The sequence below is a fragment of the Coptis chinensis genome, chromosome 1 (assembly GCF_015680905.1).
Source record: "Coptis chinensis isolate HL-2020 chromosome 1, ASM1568090v1, whole genome shotgun sequence".
In the NCBI taxonomy this organism is placed as follows: domain Eukaryota; kingdom Viridiplantae; phylum Streptophyta; class Magnoliopsida; order Ranunculales; family Ranunculaceae; genus Coptis; species Coptis chinensis.
The window spans coordinates 34,676,800-34,693,229 of record NC_141456.1 but is presented as its reverse complement, the minus strand read 5'-3'; the positions used below and the strand labels follow the sequence as shown (position 1 = coordinate 34,693,229).

General features: G+C 35.3%; 1 protein-coding gene across 1 annotated transcript; it reads right to left on the bottom strand.

Moving 5' to 3' along the window:
- Positions 1 to 590: 590 nt before the first annotated feature.
- Positions 591 to 15,638, bottom strand: LOC147523647 (protein MAINTENANCE OF MERISTEMS). Its single transcript, XM_086571806.1, has 3 exons — positions 15,435 to 15,638; positions 14,782 to 15,327; positions 591 to 749 (listed from the first exon to the last, which is right to left on the bottom strand). Exons 1-3 carry the CDS (start codon positions 15,576 to 15,578, stop codon positions 591 to 593), a joined length of 849 nt encoding a protein of 282 aa, XP_086427932.1. The 5' UTR covers positions 15,579 to 15,638.
- Between the last annotated feature and the right edge of the window lie 792 nt (positions 15,639 to 16,430).

The window sequence follows — 16,430 nt, the reverse complement described above, 5'->3', positions numbered from 1 at the left end:
TTCGCATTACGTCAACTTTCTTAGTGAAAACTTTCTCCCGCTTTTTTATTTTTTCTAAGGCATTAAGCTGCTTTTTCTGAGCAAATTTTTCCGAGCGAATTGAAACTTTCCGACAACTTCATTATTTTTTCTAAGGCAACGAGACGATCTTTCTGAGTGAATCTTTCTGACAGCTTCATTAATTTTTCTAAGGCATTGGGCTGTTCTTTCTGAGTGAAATTTTTCTCTGGCTTATTTCTTTCTTCTATGACATTGCGGTGCGTTAACCCTGAGCAACACCTTTCTTCAGCTTCTTTATTTTTTCTATGGCATTGAGATCTTTCCGCTCGAAACTTGTCATACATATCTTTTGCTCATCATACCGTCGTTTCAACCTGCGATAGAAATACAAAATTTCGTCAGCCTTTCAGACTTAACTAAAATTTTAAGATTACTAATAAAAAAATAAAAATAATACTGTCATACAATTCCTGCTATCGAAAATCATTGACACCGCTTGTGAATGACTGAATGTTTAATCCTTTTCTTTTAGCATGGCTTTCGATACTTTTTGATTGCTTTACTATTTGATCTAACATAAAAAAACGGTACTAACCTTGTTCTTCATTCGCTTGCTTTAAGAACTCGTGGAACTTTGCAAGAGTTTGGTTTTTCCTTAGCTGCATGCGAGAATAATTTGAATGACAAGCCAGATTACCAGGATACCAAGGTAAAGGCCTAATAGCATCCACCTCACCGTCATCAGTAACCTACACAAAAAATTATAATATGGTAAACACAATTTAGTAAATTATTTGCATATCAAGATATATACACGGGATTTTTCATAAAGTCATTCTCTAGCTGAAACCAAATATCCTCAAAAAACTGGCCAGTGGAATTGATACGGAAAGCAGCAAGTAAAGGTTTGTGAAGTACATTCAAATATTCATCCCACTCATCTTACAACACTATTCCTTGCTCTTTATAGTACTTGTCGAAGTCGATATTTTGAGTGGTGATTGGTTCCCAAGGAGAGTGATTGTTGTTATTATTAGAAGCAGTAGCAGAGGAATCAGGATTGGTGTTGTTACTGTTAGCATCAGATGATGATCTGTTTCTTTTCCAGACATTCTCTTTGTTCTATTTAAAATGTTTTCTTATCTAATCTGAACTCTTATCTACTCCGAATTCTTATCTAATCCAAACTCTTATCTAATCCAAACTCTTATCTAATCTAAATTCTTATCTAATCCAAACTCTTATCTAATCCAAATTCTTATCTAATCCGAAGTTGGCATCCAGTTTTAGTCGCTAAAATCTTCACCTTCGAATCCAATTCGTATTTAACTTCATTTTCTTCCTATTATTACTAAATTACCCCTATATTTAATTTTATTTGTCTAATCCTAATATAAATCTTCCAATGACATGAGTAGTCAAAATCAATTTTATTATTATTACGTAATTATTTCGGTACAGTTTTTGCCATCATTTTCTTCTACAATTTTTTCTGTGCCACCCATTTCAATTCTCACTTCCGCCATCTTTCATTTAATTCTATTGCATCCCATATAAGTTAGTTTGATATTATTTCACTCACAATAATTTACAACTTTTTCTCGACAGTCTATTTTCCGATCATTTATATTCATATGACACTTTGTTATATATTCCGCTTACTCTTTTCTTATTCCATTTTTTCCTTGATTTTTCTTCTCTTCTTTGCCATATGAACTTTGTTAGCATACCAAAGAGGGGGCGGTGTTTCGACCTCCACCTACGTGGGAAACGTCTATTAGTAGGGGTCTCCACTTTATTTGTTTAATCGACAGGGCTAAAGCCCAATTTGCAATATCATAGATCAATGTACATGCCCATTAACTGATGTGTCTAGGGCTGAACCCTAGCTACATGGCTTGCCACTTACGTACATTAATTTATGTATAGATTCATTTCATATCAAAAAGATAATCATCAATTAAGAGTCAGGTTCAATTGCAATTACTTGAGCTACAAGAAATCTCTACTCTACAGATATAAATACCAAACTATTTTTCATATAGAACTACGTTCTTGAGACTTAATCCCATCGATAATTTGGGTACGTAGGCAATCGAAAGGTACAGTCTCATCATTCTCTCAATCACCATCACTTTTCTCATTACTTTTGTACATAATTCATCTCTTTCGTTACCACTTAGTGTTCTGATCATATTTGGTCGAAACACGTAGTCTATAAATAATGATCTCACCACCAAGGCTTAATCATCCTACACACAAGTTTTTGCTCTTCAACCATGGCTAGTAACAAGTCAAGATCCGTGCTCTTTTTCCTTCTACTCTCAAGTTTTCTCTCTCTTCTTCTTTGTTGTAATGTACAACTCCGAAGCTGCTGTAATTACGATGCAATATATCAATTTGGAGATTCGATTTCCAATATGGGCAATCTTATATATCCGTGAACCTGCTACTTTGAAGTTAAACTTTAAGATTTTTTTTTTCCTCTTAAGGGAACTAAGCAATATTGCACACAAACAAACAAGATGTTTTTTTTAGGTTTTAATTTTTTTTAATTTCCATTTTTTATATTTGAGAATGAACTTGGAGAATAAGAGAGTAAAAGAGATACTGGACTATTAAATATATATATTTACCGTGTGAGAATGCTATTATTCTTTTTCCACTCTTGGAAGAAGTCAGGTTAGGAAAGAGGAGACATACTAGCATATAAAGGGTTTTTTTTTTTTTTTTTTTTTTTTTTTTTTTCCCCACTAGAAAACTGCCCATGTTCTTATTAGTACATAGGATATAGTATATATAGTTGGCATATTTCGTAATTTTCAACAGTTTTGTTAGTATAGATATAATATATATTTTTTTCCTGAGAAAGTTAGGGGGGTTAGCCCTCCTTTGGGTCTGCCCCTGCCCTTATGGCCATAATTACTTCAATAAAGCCACCAATCAATGCTCTGACTGTCATCTCATAATTGATTTTGTTGGTAAGTTTATTTAATTTGAAAATTTTATGTATCTTTATCGTTTCTAGTAGTCCAGCATATTTTGTGAATTTCAACATATATGGTGCCCCAAAGAAAAAGCCAACTATACAACTATACGTTGCTTTTTGGTTTTTAATGTAGTGTATTTTTTCGTTTTTACCATATGAAAAAAGGATCTTTTTTACATATTAATCCTTCTGTATATTACAAGAAAAATTAATATGTTAACATGCACCAAGGATGTAGGCCAACAATAGCAACGTTCAAGCAATGAAGACAATGATGTATCTTTGATTAAAAAAAAAAAAATCATCAAGTTTCTTAGCGGATTCCTCCACTTTAGAATCACCTTCTTCCTTCTCTTTTTGCCTTCTTTTATTGTCTTCTTTCTTTCCAAGAGGCCTATCCTCAACCCATGAACTTGGTGTGGGTCATAATCTATTAGTTGAGTTGTCGCGGTTGATATTGGAACTGATGAACCTCCTTTCCCACTGTTTGTCTTCGACTTTTTGGTGGGATGCAAATCATTTCTCAACTGTAGTCTCTTCCATTTGGGTAAGTCTTTCACCATATTATAGCATTACATCCACTTCCAAACCCCATTATGCATCACATATGCACTTATTGGTTCCTCAACCTACCAATTAAGCAAAAACTAAATTAGAATTGAAAAATGTATTTGTGAATCAAAATAACAAATAAAAAGTAAATACTTACCATCATATTGTCATTATAGCCACTTAGAGGAGATGCTTGAATCTTAGAAAGAATAGCATGAAATTTGTTGATATTAGCTTGAATGAGAGTCTAACGGTATTTCATGCCCATCAAGTTGCGTTCGGTCATTCTTCCTAGATTTGCATGAAATGCATTTAGAATTCTAGCCCAAAAATCGTTCAACTTTTGCTCATTTTCCTACTACACCATCTTGACTAACTTGTACCCAACTATTGGTGAGAGCAACATCTTCTTCTTGTATCCATGAAGCCCCTCTAGATTTTGATTTTGGTTCTTGACTATTCATTGTTGTTTTAAAAGTAGAGAGTAAAGAGTAAAAAGTAAAGAGTAGAAAGTAGAGAAAAGAAGTGAGTGTAAAACTCTGGTGTGAGTGTTTCAATTTATAGGGTTAGAAATATATAGCCGTTTTTTGCCCGTTGTTGTCATTGAGAGCACGCAGTTTTAGAAAAACCGCAAGGTTTTGCCAAAACCGCGCCATAGAAGCCCATTTAGCAGCCCAAGCCCACGCGGTGTAAGCAAAACCGCGGTTTTTCTAAAACCGCGTAGGTGATTTGATACAACACCAAACCTAGAACCAAATATTGGCCGATTTGGTATTTGGTTTGGTGTTTTTTTGGTGTTTTCATTAACATGTAACTCTCCTAAAGTTGAAAAAACACCAAATTCAACAATTTGGTGTTTGATGCTAGGTTGATATCACTCCTAAAGATGCTCTTAGTTCTGTTTCAATATCTATGAATAACAGAGATTGGGCCTAAAGCCCACAGTTCCAATTTAATTACGGATAAAAGATAAACTTTTGTAATTATGTCAAAACCCCACCCAGTCCATTTGTTAGTAATATTACAAATTTGTCCCTCACCCTATCTTTCCCAAACATAAATCTAAATAGATTGAAATCTGAAAACTATAAAACAAATCCTAGTTCTCCCAAATTGAATAGAAAGTGCAACATAGAAATCCGAAATGAAGGAAATTGATGATGATTTGGTCGATTTTGTACAACAAAAACTGAGATCTACTTGAAACAAATGACAACCAACTTCTAAAAAAGTTGAGAAACTAAATTTTCATCTTCATATATATGTTTAATTTTATTGTCTTTAGCTAATATCCAACCCACTACTAATTTCACACTTTACGATTTTGATTAAAGCAACATTGCAACAATGAGATAATGATAGAGAGTGTTGGGTCGAATGCAACATGAGTGTTGCACTGAAATCAACACTGCAAATTGGAAATACATTTACATTAGTCTAATATGTTGGTTTATATTTTATTTTGTGCTTATTTGGTTGAACTTGCTTCTTGCGTAGATGAACATGAGGCTTAATTGTTTATGCTTGTTGTTTGATTTTATATGTTTTCTATTGCAACATGGATGTTGCACTGTCAACTCTACTGCAACATGGATGTTGCATTGTCAACTCTACTGCAACATAGTGCAACATGCAGATGTTGCAGTGCCAATTACTATTACAATAACCACTGTCAACTCACATTGCAACATGGATGTTGCACCGTCAACTCTACGTACTGCAACATGATATTGCACTGTAAATTAATACTGCAACATCTACAAACAACATCACACTTGACGTCGAGTTCTTTTAACACAAATAATGAATGTTTCTTGGCTTAAGAAAATAAATGCACTTATAAATAACTAAGACTACATAAAAACAACATAGAAGCAATCAAAATGATAGCTATCCTAGATCTTATTGTTTAGAAGTAATAACATTAATTTCTTTATAAAGCTACTCCAAATTTTGATTAGATGACATACAAATGTTATCATAACATGCACTACCGTCGAACCATATTTCGCTAAAACTAATAGTAATAACTGGCCAGATCTAGATATAGATTTCAATCATCACCCTCTCACTTAACAATAATTCTACACTAACACACAAAATAAATGACACAGTCAACCAACATAGTGACATGGCACTGCAACATCAATGTTGCACCATGAAAAACTACCACTACAACATCAATGATGCACTGAAAAATACCACTGCAACATCAATGTTACACCATGAAAACCACCACAACATCAATGTTGTACCGAGAAATACCACTGCGACATTAATGTTACACCATAAAAACCATTGCAATACTAATGTTGCATCGAGAAATACCACTGCGACATCAATGTTGCTCCGAGAAATATCATTACAACATCAATAATGCACCATGAAAAATCAATGGAATGGATGATTTTCTATGAAAGAAAGATGAGAATGGAAAGAGAAGAGAGATATTTATCTCTTATTTTCACCTAGGTGGACACGAGTCAACATGCCACGTCACTATGTCATTTTTTTTGTCGGTAGACGGTTCGTAGCCAAGTTTCTATCGATGGCGGTACTCAACACCTTCGGATGTATGAGAAACTAAATGAACTATGTCATACACCCTCTTGCGATGCATAATATCATCTTTAATATATATTTTCTAGTCTTTTGTATATGTAAATGTTTATAGGAATCTGCGCACGCCTATAGTGCAAAGTTACTCATGCTAATAGAAAATTGAAACGTGTGTAGGGTGTTAGTATATACTTTCAAGTTCTTAAAAGATTAACGTTAATAATATAACACAGAGAAATAAGGTAAGTGACTCAACTTTGTAATGCACTTTAATATTATTGATGTTTAGTATTTTGATGAGGGATGTCGAACATGCTCAAACAAACGGAAGATCAAGAAATCAATTTATACTAAAATGGTTGGGGGAAATATAATGATTTTTGTGGTTTTTGGTTTGTACTCTACTTGAAAGGAAAGCGTGGGTGTAATTAATCAAAATTCTAACTTAAGGATTAAAAGATTACAAAAGAAATAAATGAGAGTTGTGGAGGGCTAAATCCACTATAAGTAAGGACTTATCCTCCATTAATGTAGCAACTTCCTTGCATCTCTTCATCTTCTCCTAGGTTTATAGACAAACCAAGGAGAGAACTAGAGTTTGATCCCTAATAGATTTTCCTCATCTCTAAGAGAACCTATTAGCATGAGGAGTTATTAAAGAACTCTATCTCTAGGAGAACTTAACAAGTCCTAACTTATTATCATCATAAACTATTTTGGAGTTGATATGTGACAACAAGCTTGTGAAAACCTAAAGTAATAAAGACTCCATTAATGGAGTTTCTCCTAACATGAGCATCAATAACCCTCCATAAGGGAAGGTTTTAGCTCATGATCCTAGGATGTATGAACTAATAAGAAGAAGTAGTAAGAGAGAAAAATAGGTTGAGAGAGAAGAAGTTTTTATTTCCTATGGAGAAGACTCCATTAACAAGTTATAAGAAAACTAAAACTAAAACAAAAACTAACCAACTTTACTTACAAAATCTAATCTAATTTAATGGAATGGAATGAGTGCAAATCACAAGTGTTCCACTTTGGTATTGCTCCACTTTGTAATGCTCCATTTGGCTAGTGCTCCACTTGGGTAGTGCTCAAATAATGGAGAAACCACTAAGTGATGGGCCCACATGTTTTGACCCATGGTGGGTCCATGTGGGCCCTGATGATTTTTACAACTTCACGTTTTTGCAAATAGCTCACCGCACTCATCGTTTTAACAGTTCCCGTGCCAAATTCGGAGTCCAGAATAAGGAGATATGATCGTCTGTAGTTCCACGACTTTTCTTTTCTGCACCGTTGTTTTGATTTGAACCGGAAATGGTCGGTGTTGAGTCTACGAGCTTTAGTCTGGCCTTTTTGAGATTCAAATGGGCAAAGAGAGAAGACTTCATGTTCAAGCACTATTTCATACAACTTTTTCATGCTAAAACGCAGGTTTTGCTACAAATTTGTCGTTAACTGCCGAAACCTGTGAAAACACGAAAATATAATTAATTTACATTTATTAAACACATAATCAACCAATATGTAGTGTCTCTATGGAGTTTATAATACAGTTTTGGGTGCTTATCAATTACCTCCAGTATAGTCCAATGTAACATTCAGGTTGCAGAGGTTTATTTGTTAGTGTAGCATTTGTGTTGCAGTCGTTCTATCAGTGAAACAATCATGTTGCAACGGGTCAATTAGTGCAACGTTAGTGTTCCATCCACAATGTACTATTATAACTATGAATTACTTTTCTGCACTGAAAAAAATGTATAAATCAATTCTAGTCCACCACTGGAAATCTAGAAAATCAATTCCACATTCAAAAATAAATTCCAAAATCTTGTAACATAATACCCAAAACCAAAATCGAATCTTTCACTTTCTCTTTCTTGTCAATAAGAGAATCATCACACTTATAATAGCTTTCACACTACTAATAAGATCTAAGCGTTATTACACCTTTTATCAAATAAATTCTTTAAATGAGATTTGAAAATGAGAAACTTGAAGTCAAATAAAAAAAACAATTTAAGAAATGAAAGAGGAAATTAAATAGAAAATTTAAGAGAAAGAGAGAGAAGACGAAGAAGACACCATTAATGGGGTTCGAAAGAAGTAAGGACTAGGGGTCGTGAGTTGAAGAGAAGGTAGAGATGGAAAAAATGGGTAAATTTGGTATTATAAGAATAAATGAGAAGGCCCAATTGGGTAAATGACTTTATGCCGTAATTCAACATGTTTGATGCTTTTAATTCACAAAAAAAAACGGGTGGGTTTTAGCCGTAATTCATAAAGTCAATTGGTTTTAGTCTAATAAAGACTAGAATCAGGGTTTTCACCATAGTTTTATGTATGAATAAACCATGGTAACATAGCAAACTCATTAACATCTAACTTAAGAGTATCCTGCCATGAAATTTTAATCATCTTTTATGAATTTTGTAGGTGCATACGTTACAATTGTGATTCATTGTCAACAAGGAAATTAGGTGGCTTGCAATAATGATACTTCTCATGCTCTCAAGATAGGAAGAATCCGGTCTTAGATGTTTTTGAAGATCTACAACATTATCCTAAACATGATTTATTTGTATCCGCCTTAATTCTATTTTGTTAGTTGATCAAACTATATAACAGCGGTCGGGTTCGTCATTTCGTTCACATTTCAATAAAATTGCAAATGTTTATTTATAAACATAAACTATTAATTCGATCACGTGATTTAGTGAGAAAGTGAAGGGGAGAAAGTTTGATTTGATTTTGAAATCATTTTGAGATTTTTCTATTTCCTAATTGATTTAGAGATTGAAAACAGAATTTGAAATCAGAAAGCAGTAAAATGAAATTGAAAACTAAAAGCAGTAAATGAATTTAAAATAGAAAGCAGTAAATTAATCTAGAAAGCAGTAAAATTACACTAGAAAGTAGTAAATCTAACTCTACTCTTACTGATGGAATGCTAACCATTCAATGAGAAAAACTAAAACTAGACCCTTATATTTATAGTTGAATGGACAGTCGTGATCGAATCTCAGAAATGATCCAACGACTGAGATTTGATCACCATTCAACTTTTTTACTTTAAGGAATATTAATCACTATTTGACACTATTCAACACTATTTGACACTATTCGGGACTATTCATCTTTTTGACTTTACAAAAAGTTAAATAATAAAAAATTTAAAATATCTACGTCGTCTTTGATGAATAGTGACATGTTTGGCTTTATCTCTAATTTCAAACCATACGTCCATTTTGTATAAGCAATATATTGTTGCGCAGAGTTTTCCGCGCTGATCATTTTGACAGGTCATATGCTTCAATCAAAGTTAGAGCATTTGCAATGCAGGTGATAGAGAGGGGGTAGTGAAAACTATCACCTACTTGGGTCCAAAACTGCTGTGCAATGCGGGGTGATAATGAAGGTGATAATTTTCCCCAGTTCAAAGCGAGGTGAAACCTTCCACCGAGTTTTCACGACTTGTTAACCGGACGGGATGTTGGATTCGTCGGATTACAAAAAATCACCAGACGGAATCCAACATCCCGTCCGAGTCCTAACGGCTAGTTTACCAACGGTCAAAAAGTCGAACGGTCAAAAGCGGTCAAAATAAAAACTTTGGTATATATACAACATTTGTTTCATTTCAACTCACACTTCCAACAATCAGAACTTCATATTTCTTCTTCTTTAAAATCAGTTCTTAAAAACCAAATATCAAATGGCATCAACTCAAGCATCTCAAGCAAGTGGTAGCACTCAAGCAAAAGCGAGAGCTCACTTTAGCATGTCCGATGATCAAGCTCTATGTCTTGCTTGGATAAAAATTAGTGAAAACTCTATTGTTGGTGCTTTCCAAAATGCAAAAGGATTTTGGAATCGTGTAACAAACGAGTTCAATCAAAGCATGGGTCGGATAGGTCTCGATTCAATTAGCGGAAGGTGGAAATATATTTCAAAAAATGATGAACAAATTTGTTGCAATTGTGAATGCGGTGGAGGCTCGACATGCAAGTGGTACAACAATACAAAAAGCGGGTAATTACAACGTTGTCAATTTGGAATTTATTAATTATCTTAGTCTTAGTCTAATTATTTCCGTCTTAGTCTAATTATCTTAGTGTATTTATTATTTCCATTTTAGTCTTAGTCTAATTATTATCTTAGTCTAATTATTATTGCAGTTTAATTATCTTAGTCCTAGTGATTATTTTAGTCTAATTACCATTTTTTTTTTTTTAGTTGTCGAGGCAAGGATGACGCGTACCAACTACAAGAAAAATCGGCTTTTTCACTTGATCATTGTTTACGTTATATTCAAGGATAATCCAAAGTGGAGTGCGTTTTTGAGGCAAGGTCAAAGCCCCACAAAGGGAAAAGGTCGCAAAAATGATGGTGAAGATTCAACTTCTAATTCACCAAGTATTGGTGGAGTTGAATTGGAGGGTTCTCAAGAAATAGAGCGTCCAAAAGAAATGGAGCGTCCTCTTGGATCGAAGAAAGCCAAGTCCAAAAGGAACCAAGAAAAATCAATTGGTATGTTGGAGGGTTACTTTACACGTTTAGAGGATACATTTTCACGGGATGCAAATGAAACACAAAAATGCTTAGAACTTAGGGAAAGGGAACTTGCATATGGTCAAAGAAGCTGTGATGGCAAAGAGAAAAAAAAATCGATTCAAGCAGAAAAAATCAGGTTCAATTGGAAAAAATCGGCTTCAAAAGATGCAATATGAAGCTAAGATTTTAGCGACCGATACAAGTGTCCTCCATCCCAATACCGCTTTTATAATCGAGCAACAACAAGCTGAAATCGTCTTTGAATGGGGAAGGGCTAGAGGTGGTTCTAGCTCTAACTAAGCTTATGTATTTTAATTATCTAGTATTTTATTTTAATTAAAGCTATGTATTTTAATTAATGCACTATGTATTTTAATTTCACTCTCTTTTTAATTAATGCACTATGTATTTTAATTTCATTGTATTTTTAATTAATGAACTATGTATTTTTATCTAAACATTTTTTTTTTTAATTAATGCACTATGTATGTTGTCCAATATAATTATTTTCATAGAAATACAATTACCAATAAAATTAAAATACATTGTAATATAGTTCATTAAAATACAACTGATTAAATACGTTGGAACTACATAGGAAATACATTAGGAAATACATAGGAAATACGTTGGAACTACATAGGAAATACATTAGGAAATACATAGGAAATACATTAGGAAATACATAGGAACTACATAGGAAATACATTAGGAACTACATAGGAAATACATTAGGAAATACATAGGAAATACATTAGGAAATACATAGGAACTACATAGGAAATACATTAGGAACTACATAGGAAATACATTAGGAACTACATAGGAAATACATAGGAAATACATAGGAAATATATTAGGAAATACATAGGAAATACGTTGGAACTTAATAGTTCACGTTAGGAAATACATAGGAAATACATTTTCATTTCCATTTTAAATTTAGCCTCCTTCTCCTCATCGGATCCGACCAATTTGGATCATAAATTGGTACTTAGGGATCTCTTTGTTTCTTCAATGCCGGTCAATTAAAACATGTTCAACTAAGTCCTTTTGAAGATTAGTATGTGTAACTTCATTTCGATCTTATTTCTTGCTTCAATCATCGATAGACAAAATGAAAAACCATCATCTTCGAAAGAAGCGGGGTATTGTTTCTTTCCTCGACCTTTCCAATTCCAAACTCCACTTTCACGTTCATTCTCAACAATCATATTATGCATTATAATGCATGCCTTCATTATATCTCCAAGAACAACAACACTATGACAACGCGCAGAAGCCTTAACAATATGCCATCGTGCGCAAAACTCAAGCGTCCTTTCAACATCCTTTCTTGCGGCTTCTTGGCGTTGAGTAAAGATCTTTTCATGCTTATTTCTTGGATAGCGAATGGCTTGAACAAATGTGCCCCATTTTGGGTAAATACCATCAGCAAGATAATATCCCATATCATAGTCATTACCATTCACATTAAATGCAACAGCAGGAGCCTCACCTTGCTCTAATGATTCAAAAACATGAGAACGATGAAGCACGTTAATGTCATTATCACGAACTGGTAGGCGAAGAAGCAATGCGGATCCAACAATGTTTATGCGCAGCGGCTTCAAGTATCAAAGTTGGTTCCTTCTTGTACCCTACATGTGTTCCAGTCCATCCACTTGGGCAATTCTTCCACCCAAAGTGCATACGATCGATTGATCCAAACATTCTGGAAAACCCCTTGCCGCATTTTCAGCTAATATCCTAGCGATTAATGCGCCTCACTTGGTGCGTCTCAAAGTACTCTTCCCTCAAACGCCCGTGATAGTTGCCTTGCACCAACGCTTCATAGATACACATTTGTGGAATCTCCAATTTGTAAATACTCATCCGTTGAATCGGGAAGAACTACCGGTTGCTAATTGTGCAAACTGCAGCTAGTCCCTTTTGTAACCCGAGAAATTGCTTGCCGACCCAATCCATCCACCTTGTCTTTAAAGTAATCGTCGAATGATGCACAAGTATGCAACATATACATAAAAGCTCTCTTGTCATCCTGTACCTTCGTCTAAACTTATGAGGAGGCCACCACAAGGTGTTGTGAAGTAATCCTCATTATCTTTTGTTTCTTGAAATCACCACCATCTCTAAGCGTGTACTCTCGCCCTTCCACAGATCCCACCGCGTTTGTGCGTATCCACATCTTCAATTTCAATGGCTGCTTGAGTCATTAATGCCCCAGCAGTGGATAATAACTGCAACCTCCTCCTCCTCCTTCGCCTCATCATATCATTATGCTCATCTCTTACTCTTTCCATGTAGTCATCTTCAGCAGAAGTACCAGAAGACGACCCGGTGAAACCAGAAGACGAACTATTACTACTAGATCCTCCCCATAACCTTTGGTTATATGCAATTCTTTCTTCTCTAGACATTTTTCCTATTTTTAGCTTGGTTGTGGGGAAGAAGATGGCTGTGTTGTTTGTTTGATCTAAAAGAAAGAAGAGTAAAACGAAATATGAAAGGTAAGGTCACATATGATAAGGTCACATGTGATACTTCGATTTTGGTCCACTTACCAATTGACAACATATTTTATTAGATTTTTGTTCACTCTCCAAGTGACAACACATTGTATCTAAATGTCTATCAAATGTACCCTCAATAATTCGATTTTGGTCCACTTACCAATTGACAACACATTTTATTAGATTTTTGTTCACTCTCAAGTGACAACACATTGTATCTAAATGTCTATCCAAATGTACCCTCAATAATTCGATTTTGGTCCACTTACCAATTGACAACACATTTTATTAGATTTTTGTTCACTCTCCAAGTGACAACACATTGTATCCAAATGTCTATCCAAATGTACCCTCAATAATTCCTCCATAAAATTGCATTATTTGGAATAGTAAAAGTAATGGGGAGGAGGGCTTAAAAACAGACCGGGATGTTACATTCCGTCTCGGTCAAAACCGGGGCGGGATGTTACATTCCGTCTCGGCATCCCCATACACTATTCTGTCGAGAACACGCCGAACTTCACCTTGTGCAAAATGAGTGATATTCCAAACTAAAAATTTTTCTGTTTCAACAAAACAGGAAATGAGTGAAACAAATATGAAACGAGTGAAGCGAATGTGAAGCGGCGAAAGCGAATGTTCCATTTTGGAAACATCTGAACTTATAAATTTTTAATTTTTTTGGCCATAACCTCATTTGTTTTATTGACATATTCATATCAAAAACCTGCTAATATACTTTGAAAATAATAAATAAGACAAACAACAATCATGAACAACACCCAAGTCTAACACAGAAACTCGGTAAAAAAACTAACTTATAATTTCTAAAAAAAATTGGACATAACCTCCTTTGTTTAATGACATATTCATATCCAAAACTCATCAAAGAAAAAACCGCTAATCAAAAATTCATTACAAACAACAATCCCAAACGCCATAAGACAAGTAATGGGCGCCGCAGTTATTACAAACTACAAAAAAATATCTCTGAGACCTCCTCCCCTACGAGAAGGCTCGGTCGAAGAAGCTCTCTCCCCTACGTCGTTGTAAGCCTCTGCGGTTGAGCTTGAGCTTGAGGTACTCCACTTCGGCATTCTCCAACTCTTGCACACGTCTCTGAAGCTGCAAAGTTCGATTACGTTCTTCTTGTAAGTACTCAAAACTGCGACGAGAGGACTCCATGAAGGACTCACGCATGGCATGCGAGAGAGGCTGTAGTTAAGGAGCTCGACCTTACTTCATCTGTTTAACAAAACAAATGCAAGTTAGGGGTTATAGTGAATACTAATAATAACAAATCATAAATAAATTCAAATCATACTAACCTCGGCTAAGCTGCATGGTATCTCGACAAATCTGCTACCAACTGCGGCATCTGCGGTGGAATAGGTATTCTCATATCTTGCCCACGAGAAGTAATCATGCTCCAATGCCAAAGGTCATCATCATCAAATATCGTGGAGTTCTTTGCGGCATCTGAATATCATGAAACACCACGGAGGCGGATGGTGTGGCAACTCCACTCCTCCGGGAAATGAATGTCGGGCCTCAATGCTCGAGTAACCCCTTCAAAATTGGTGCCCGGTATAACGCACCTAGCAAAGAGACCTCGACCAACCCTCTTCCAATATAAGTCATAGTTAAGCCCGTAAAAACTGAAAGATCGTGCGGCCACTCATTTGGGTTTGCTCTATAGTGTGAAAGAACAGCAGGAAGAATATCAGAGGCTGTCATATCCATAGGTGGTGGGTAAGGTATAACAATCTCTCCAGATACTTGCCGCCAACATCTGTCCCCAAGGTACCATGCAGTGACTGACCCTATAAGTATCATTCGCCGCTGAGAAAGAAACCTTGCTCTATGACACATATATGATAGTCTACGGTACTCACTGTTCTCTGGAACATCTGGAATATCCGCATAAGGGGTCTGAAAGATGAAGGACTCGGCCCAGGGTTGCCACTCAATTCGACTAGCTCCTAAAAGCTCAATCTGCTGACGAGTGTTATGAATATTATGTGATAGGTCCCCATACCCCCTCTGCCTACGATGAAGCCCCCATGCTTGAATACGTGGAATCAGGTCATGAGTCTCATCCTCTTCCAACCTCTTCAACACAGGATGCATCACACGAAAATGCTCGTACCACCAATACTGTCATCAATAGATAAAATACAATATCAATATATATATAAACATGTCAACATTAATAATTAGATAAATAAATGAAATGAAACAATAACTTAATAAATAAGACTTACCGGTATAATCCAAACAAAGCCGCACAAATTGCCTTTAGCGGCTTTCGTCTCAACTGCGAGGTCTAGCCAGCGGTAAAGGTATGCCAAGATGGATTGACCCCAGTCATAATCCCACATCCTCTCTACGTCTGAGACAGCGGCCATCCACCCGATGCGTAAATAACTATCAGCATATCCAAATAATACCACACCAACAAAGTAGAAGAGGAAGGCATGCACGTACATACTCGTGGATCGACTCCTCACCAATATGATAGTCTTTCGGCTTCTCCTTGAGTCTATTCAAATATCTCAAGTAAACCAACTCATATTTATAGCTCCTCCCCTTTTCGGCCGATAATCTCAAAACTTCGTCTTGCTCATCATCTTCAACCAAATCAAAACCTTCAAAGAAACTTCATCGCCGTAGTAAAACCTCTAAAGTTTCATCAAAAGGGCGGCATCTCCATAACCAATTGGGATACCCGTGAGCATTGTGAAATCAAGAGGGTAATCCCAAGCTCACCCCATGGGAAATGAAATGTGTGGGTAGTTGGCCACCACCGCTCAACTATCCCAAACAACAACGCCTGATCATTTTGTCCCAAATTAGAATTCAAAAACTCCCCAAATGGTGTGGCGGATATAATATCGGTAACGTGACAAAATTAGGATCCGTTTTTGATTTCATACAACGCCACCACGACAACATTTGAAAGTGCACAACGACTTTCCATAAGTGTACTTCCTACATTCAACAAACACGCTAATACGATATAATTACAACTATTTTTTTTTTTTTTAAAAATAATACGACAAATTCAAACTAAAATAAACTAATATAAACTAATACAAATTCAAACTAAAATAATAACGACAAATTCAAACTAAAATAAACTAATATAAACTAATACAAATTCAAACTAAAATAATAACGACAAATTCAAACAACAACAAACTTGATATAAACTAACATAAATAATAATAATTAACATAAAAAAAAATCAAAAACTTACT